The sequence below is a fragment of the Morone saxatilis genome, unplaced genomic scaffold, assembly GCF_004916995.1.
Source record: "Morone saxatilis isolate NCDOM2014 unplaced genomic scaffold, NCSU_SB_2.0 Contig17, whole genome shotgun sequence".
Lineage (NCBI taxonomy): Eukaryota > Metazoa > Chordata > Actinopteri > Moronidae > Morone > Morone saxatilis.
In genome coordinates, this window is record NW_023339729.1 from 12,052,796 (window position 1) to 12,060,942 (window position 8,147).

The 8,147-nt window shown below is 40.4% G+C and overlaps 1 protein-coding gene across 1 annotated transcript in view; it reads left to right on the forward strand.

Moving 5' to 3' along the window:
* The window catches only part of LOC118327108 (lysozyme g-like), a 7,176-nt gene extending 806 nt beyond the window's left edge, over nt 1-6,370 (forward strand). The window contains exons 3-5 of the mRNA XM_035660331.1: nt 5,612-5,808; nt 5,900-6,050; nt 6,136-6,370. Coding sequence (XP_035516224.1) covers nt 5,612-5,808; nt 5,900-6,050; nt 6,136-6,272 — 485 coding nt within the window. The 3' untranslated portion in view covers nt 6,273-6,370. The remainder of the gene's footprint in view (nt 1-5,611; nt 5,809-5,899; nt 6,051-6,135) is intronic.
* The last annotated feature ends 1,777 nt before the right edge of the window (nt 6,371-8,147 follow it).

The window sequence follows — 8,147 nt, forward strand, 5'->3', positions numbered from 1 at the left end:
TAAAGTTACATTCACACACACACACTTTCACACACACGCGCGCACACACAGGAAGATGTGTAACAGGTGTGTGATGCAAAAAATAAATATGTGAAACAACCAATGAGAGAAGGGAGGTGTGGAAATCACTCCAGCAAAGAAGAAATGCAGAATTTACAGCAGAAGAGACTCACCACATCTTATGTTTGTCTGTTTTACGAAGTGTTTTTACGGTGGAGGACGGCATTCCTTGTACTCCCTGTGTACAAACTCCAAGAATATGATGGAGAGCCTATCGATGGCTCCTTTTGAGGCAGAGTTGCAAAAAGGAAACATGGCTAAAGACAGGACGTATTATGTAGAAGAAATATTAAGACAACGTACCGTTGAGGGTGAAAAACAGGTTTTGGTATGCTGGAAAAACTGGCCAGAGAAATTCAATAGCTGGGTTTTTAAACAGCACCAGATAATTACGGTTCAAACTCATGGTACGACCCTGGTGAAATAACATTTTGCATCAGCATAAAGACGCTCATATTTCTATGATGTCTGTACGGAGTATACATTTTGACTACACTTCAGGGTGGTTGGAGGCTTGAAAAACAACCAGCATCATCTGGAATGATCAAATGGTTAGATCAGTAGAGAAACAGCTCTGTGAATCAGGCAGTCCGTCAATAAAGCATACATTGGTTGAAAAGAAGTATAAATCCATACAATATTCTCTGGTACAGCATCCATCACATGTTCACAATTTTCAAGTACACTTTTTACAAAATAGGTTTTCCCACACCCACTGGTTCCCACAATCATGCATGAAAAGTCATACACCACTCTAAACTTTTTCCGGAATGACAGGTTTTTTAACACAAAGTGCTGAAGGCTCTCAAACACGCCCTCTCTGGACCCAGAGGTAACCCTCCACCAACTCCCTGACGCTTTCCAAGTTGACTCGCTCACAGCGTTCTTTGGTCTGGGTGACACCTTTGACACGTAAGACTACTTTTTACAGGGTCTGGTTTGGTAAGCGTAACTTTTGGGACCGGTGTAGAGGAAAAATTATCATTTAGTAAATAAATGACCAAGCAGAGAGCGCACCAATGAACTAATATATTTCAGATCATCAGAAGTTACATGTAGTAAAGACAATTATTGCAAAAAAACAAATAAAAATGTTAAATCACTTACCCGGATACACAATTTCTTCTTCAGCAGGAGAAGAAGGAGGCTGAATCACTGATGAAAGCTTGTTTTCTAAAATAAAAACCAATACTATATTTATATTTTACTATTTTTTTCTGAAGAACTGAAAATAAATTTAAAAAAAGGATCAGTTAAAGATTTCCCATACGGCGATTCATCTTGTTGACCTGGTGTGTTCACTGACTCTGGTATCTGATTCAAGCAGGTGGAAAAGATGACAAATCTGGCAGCTCAAAGACTGGTGGGATGGCAGCTACCTCTGGTGGAGGAAGAGCAGATTGCAAGTAAGAGTTATGGCAAGATGTATTCCAACTCACCACCTTACTTGTAATCCAGTCCAGATGAGGGTTGTGTTTAATTAACCAGGGGTGTCCAAGGATCAGAGGTGCATTAGGTGATGGTAGGACATGAAACTGAATTTGTTCACAGTGGTACAGACAAAGAAGTTTGGCTCACCAGTATCCTCAGATCTACTGATGAGCCCTTCCTTTTGGCCGAAAGGGGCAGGTGGTGAGGAAATGACCAGTCTGACCACAGTATATGCACTCACCCGCTCCCTGAACAGTTCCCTGAACTGGCTGATCAAAAACCTTCCTCAGCTCAGAAATTAAATTGTCAAAAGATGAACTAATTGCTGGCTGATTATCCCACATGGCAGTAGCCCAGTTTAAGGCATTCACCATAGGAAGGCCCACTATGAAGGTTATTTTTGCACTGTCATTACCAAAGGCAGATGGCTGCTGTTGAAACACTAGTGAGCACTGGAGAACGAAAGCACTACATTTACCAAGATCTCTGAAGTAGGGCTCAGGAAGTGGGAGATGAGGCTCTCTGGGCTGGAGAATGGGTGGTGCGGGAGGGGCGGAAACAGGCAGGCTTGATCTCGAGAGGATTGCTTGGGGTAGAGCTGATTGAGTCTAGAAAATACTTGTTTCACTTGACTTCCAATCTGGGATATATGTGCTATCAATGACCAAAGGTCCCCTGCACCATCCTGTGTCTGCTTGTGTTGTCCAATCTGAGCACCTTGGAAGGCGAGAGCTTGGCGGGCCGAGTCTAGATCTGCTGGGTTCATGTTTGCCAAATCGTTCTGTTGTGTTAAAGAGAGGAACCCACAAGCAGAACACAAACTCGGTTGAATACGATTATCAAAAACAGGGCTTTATTGTAAAACTAATTGGTGGCTGATGAGATGGTGAGGTGAAGCTCCGGCTTGCAGTGGTGAGAGGATAGAGGGGAAAAAAAACAAGTTTAAGTATGTCAACATGAAGGAAAAAACATATCTTCAATTTCACCAACTGGGCAAGAGAGTTCCTAACAAACATGTAGAAATAACGATCTGGCAGAGAGTGACTGAAGAACCAGGGTTGATATACTTCAGGACTGATGAGTTGATGGCACGCAGGTTTAAGCAGTCGGACAAGTGAGCAGGTAATCAGGTCCTCAGACAACCACGGAGAGTGGGAGGAGTCTTGTATACTCCTTTTAAAGAACCATTACATACATCTAGAGTCTTATTTTTTCTCGTTGGACAGGATGTACTGGTAAAGATTCATTGATTTGTTTAATTTGCAATTATTAAAATCTAATACATGCATAATGCATCAGGGGAAAGTAAAGTTTTTGAGTCAATCTATAGATGGTGTTAGCAACAATTTGGGCATTTGCTTTTGGGTGAATGTACAATACTGTCATAAATAACTGTTGGAATTTCCCTGGGAAGATCCTTGTGCCTAAACCTAACCAACCTGCTTTCTGTTTCAATGATGGATGCCAAAACATCATGTGGAGACTACTCCAATGATGTTATTGCCAGAGCTCAGTGGTACAAAGAGAATGGAGGCTTTTAAAACCATAATCGCATAGCAGCATTAATAGCATAATCTTTCAAGAATTATAGATCAAACAATGTCTGTAATAAGTGCTTCTTTTAATTCTTTTAGATACACCGTCCATTCCAATAGACATTTCGAGGATGTCTCGGGTTTATGATTACTGTCCCCTGACTCCCCCCAAATGCACAAACGTGTGTCTATAAGTCAGTCTGAGTTTCACATCATCTGAATTTACATAGCGGATGAGGCAAGGAGGAAGCATAAATAAAAATAAATAAATAAAGCATAAACCATAATTTCTGTTTAAACTGTGTTTACAGTAAATAAGATGTTATATAACTTATACATGTCAAAATACATAAAAGATTTACAGCATTTACTCATGATTTTTTTATTATCCATCCATGGGAAAGGTCTGGGGATCTGAATGTCACCTAAAGGGAAGAAGGGAAATCAGTAGAGAAATACTGTTTTGTGTGAGCTGTTCTGATTTGATTTCCCTAATGATACAAAATACAGGATATAATGCATCCTATTGATATGTACACAGAATATTCAACCCTCCAGAAGAACACACTGCCTGCTGGACTGCAGGAAAAGCCCCTTATTTTTTTTATTAGTTGGTGCGGACCCGATTAAAAAAATTATCGGAATTAAATTAGAGGCTTGTGATGAATCAATCTCAATTAATCGCCATATCAATTATTTGACCACGAGAAGCAAGCCATTTTTCAAATAAATGGATTTTGGTAGGCCCATGGACTGAATCAATGAATAGACACATAAATGGGAGCCTTAAACTACCACGAGAGTGGCCCGAGCGTCACTGGCAATCCACTTCGCCAGTGCGTTTAGTAATTTTCTCAGTGTGGATTTACTCATTTTGGCCGCTCTGAACCTCTGTCATCTTGTCGAGGGTGTGGATTGGTTGACACTGGCCTGCTCAACTCTAGGAGCGGTTGGTCTGTGCTAGCTTTCAACATGTGTGGCATTTGGTAGCGGAGGCCTGGAAGTGGCTCCGGTGATAGGGGCAAACATTCTTTTTTGCAGCAATTTGCACAACAAGCTGTGCTGTTTATCCAGGTTTTCACCCGGTAGTTTTTTAAACTAAATACTTCCGCCCCAACCGAAACCGAGGCACCCTTTCTCATCTTCGTGTCTCCTGCTGCATCAGTATTACGGCGGTTGCCGGGAACTCGGTGCAACGAGCAACGTTTCCGCCGCCTGTTTGGAGGCTACAAAAAATAAATTGCGATTAAATGCGTTTTTTTTTTTGTCGCGTTATTTTTTCTGTAATTAATTAATCGTTAATTAGACGCGATAATTTCCAAGTCCTTAGTTATTATCAACCATTTTCGGTGGAAGTAATAAAATCAATATATAAACAACGTCTCTTTTATAAACCCACTTTATGTTTACACAATTCATTATGAAATAAAATTCAAGGCTGACTTTTAGGGTGGATGGGGAAAATTGGTTCAAGGCTGACTGATGTTTGTCAGTGTAGCTGGCATAAGGGAAATTAAAAGTTCAAGTATGACTTAAACATTGAGACCTTTTTTCTATCATAGTTGTGGCTGATCAAATAGTCTGAGAAAGGGGCACAACAACAACAAGAACTGCCTAAAGAACTACGTGAGATTGGAGAACATTAGTACAAGATCTCAGTTGTCAGTGACTTTATTTCCTGTAAATCAGCTGCTTTCACGCTGATGTTTCGCCACTGTGCAACCCACCCCCATCCTCCTGCGAGTGAACAGTTTTTTTTTATTTTGGGTTGGAAGGTGAAGCCCCATTTCCCCTATTTCTGCTTTCAATTTGGCTGCTGACTCGTACATATCTCCACTCCTTCATAGCATAAAAACCTTAACCAACTGACAGCAATGAGTCAATAAGAGGCGGGTTCTAGCAAAGTAGACATACTGTCATAAATATCCTGTTATGGCACCACTAAAGAGTAGACAGAGAGAGATGAGCAGGAGAGACACTGTGTTTGAGCTCATTCCAGGTTTGAAATACACCACAGAAGAGGGAACAGGAAGATGGGTAGGTGTTTCTGTAATTTTTCCTGTTCGTAGAACTTGACTTGAATGTGCTTTAGTGGTATAAAACGCACCTAAAAAAAGTAAGAATGCTTATTCACATAGTGGTGTCCTAATTACCTTTATATTAAATGTTTGTATGTGTCAAAGGTAATATTACAGCACAAGCCTACGCTGTATATTATCTCTGTCATTCTATTTTTCATTTGTAGTTTTTGCGGGTCCTGTAGTGACAGGAATGCTATAAAATGTACATGTAACTGTAAAGTACATTGAGGTCCCTCCCATAAATTTGTGGTAAAAAAATTTTTTTTTGGCAAGGTTCATGGAGACATCATGAAAGTTGAACTACGGGTGCTTCGCAGAAAAGCAGACTAAGCCAGGGACAGTCCTGGGATACTGCAGTAACACTGCCAGATAGATAAACAGGCAGCTGATTTGATGCCAAAAATAGTTGAAAAAGTAATCCTTGTAGTCTAAGGTCTATGGATTCGAAAGGGACATTTTTGCATTATGGCGCATGAATCCTGTTCTGGTTTTCTCTCCCTAAAGGTGTGAAGGCATCACACACCATGGCACAGACTGATGCAGGCAGAATGGAAAAGTACAGGTCTAAAATCAACAAAGTAGGAGGAAGTTGTGGAATTGATCCGGCTCTCATTGCTGCCATCATTTCCAGAGAATCCAGGGCTGGAAATGAACTAACTAATGGCTGGGGAGATGGGGGTAATGCCTGGGGACTGATGCAGGTTGTAATAAATGCTACTGTTTTACTCACATCCTCTTAGTAGAGTGTCACATTACAATACAATAACACCAGTGTTCATCCCATTTCTGTAGGTTGATGTTAATCCAAATGGAGGTGGACACACTGCAAAGGGTGCATGGGACAGTGAGGAACACCTCACCCAAGCAACGGGGATCTTGGTTGATTTTATCAAACGGATCCGCAGCAAATTTCCTGGCTGGACCCCAGAACAGCAGCTGAAAGGTTAATTTTACTGAACCAGTAGATTCGCTCTATACTCTTAAGTCTCTTTGATTAGCTTTGTTCTCATTTGTATTTGTCTCTGCAGGAGGGATCGCAGCCTACAATATGGGGGATGGAAGCGTCCATTCCTATGAAAATGTGGATGGCGGCTCAACAGGTGGAGACTACTCTAATGATGTTGTTGCCAGAGCTCAGTGGTACAAAACTAATAAAGGCTTTTAACAGCTGAAGGTGTTCACAACAAAATTCTTCAAAACATATCCTACAAATCATAAAGAAAACACTCTGTAATGTGTGCTGTGTGCCAAATAAACCAGATGCAAAGCAAAACCTCAAAATGATATCTGTATTTCATTGGGCCCCCCTTTCAGCCCGTTGAACTTCTTGTTTGTGATCATCTGCAAAAAGTACAGAAAGGGAAAGCATTCAGTGTTGCCTTGTGTAGCTGAACTGCCACTCACATTCAGTAGTACTACATCATTTACTTACAGCTGCACTGACGATTCATTCTAGCTGTTGGTTTCAGCTGCTTTCAAAGTGAGAGATGTAATGAAATCATGTGTCACCAGTTTGTGTTGAAGCCACAACAACAATTTCCACAATGTTAAATCTGTGTACTGTAGACAGAAAGTGAAAGTTCAGCTGCACAGAAACCTTGGAGTTCTCCCCTCACATGATCACAGATCTACAGAGAATATGGACAAATCATGTGGGGAAATAAAAGGCTGAATGTTGACTCGGCTGTGTCAGTCAGTGGTAGGTGCAGTGGTTACAATCATTAATGTAGAGTCAGTGTGTAATTATGCTGAAACCAGTAGCTAGAATGATTCTAGCTACTGGTTTCAGCTGCTTTCAAAGTGAGAGATGTAATGAAATCATGTAGTGTCATCAGTTTGTGTTGAAGCTACATTTCCACAATGTTAAATCTGTGTACTGTAGACAGAACGTGAAAGTTTAGCTGCATATACACCTTGGAGAGGTTGAAAGGCGTTTAAATATAAAATATAAACAACTATAGCTTGAGATGGAAGATTTGACTTCATCATAACAACAACAACACATTCATTAGCTTAATGTCCTGAATGTGTTTTCGCTAGTAAAAGGCTGAATGTTGATTCGGCTGTGTCAGTCAGTGGTAGGTGCAGTTGTGCTCTTGGTGCTTCCGCAGGTCCACTTTGTGCTGGAAGCCGTAGAAGCCACAAAAAAACATGAATGGTCCTATCTAAATGTTACACACTGGACCTATCTTATTGTATTGTTAAAATGCAAAATGGTAGGATCCCATGTTCCCTTAACTGACGGACTTCCTGAGAAAAGTGTCAGTCTGCCTGCATTGCCGTTTCAGATTCTAAAAAAAAAAATTTAACAATTAGACATCCTACATAGTTAAAGAGAATTTCACCTCACAAAAAATAAAACAGCATAAATGTATCTGATAATCCTACTTATAATTCAATTTCCTTGTGGGAGTAATCCCAAAAGGATCAATAAAGAGAAGTCTAAGTCTAAGTCTCTAAGTCTCTAAAAAAATATTTTTAAATCAATCCATACTTTGGGCAACCCTGGTATAAATGCTTGTAAACACTAAAGACATTTGTTTGGGTCATAGACAATACTGTGAATTTGAAACTTAAACCTGGGCACCCTGGTGGTCATAAGAGAGATATACTCCACACATCAAACTGAGTTTGACAGTTTTACTACTTTGACCTTTGACCTAATGAGGGGTTAAAGTGGGTCATAAAATTCAAGTCAGGGAAGCACTGGTAGAATGTTCTGGAAAAATGAAGTGCGTAATAGACACACACATAAGTTACAGAGCAAGTGTTGGGTTAAATGTGGTTTACAATTGTGTGGTTCGTTACTTTAATCAGCATTTTATGGTCTCTTTCCAGTACAGGTCATTTAGTTTTGGTAGGATTACAACAAACAGGCTCTCGGAGGCTCTGCCATAGTCTGTAGCTATTTTAGGTTAATTTAAAGGGCAACTCTAGCCATTTCTTCGCTGGTTTTCACTTTTGTCATCGCATGTTTTCTCAACGAGCTCCCCCTACAGCTCTGGGACGTGTATTTCACAACACATCGTAAAAACAACTC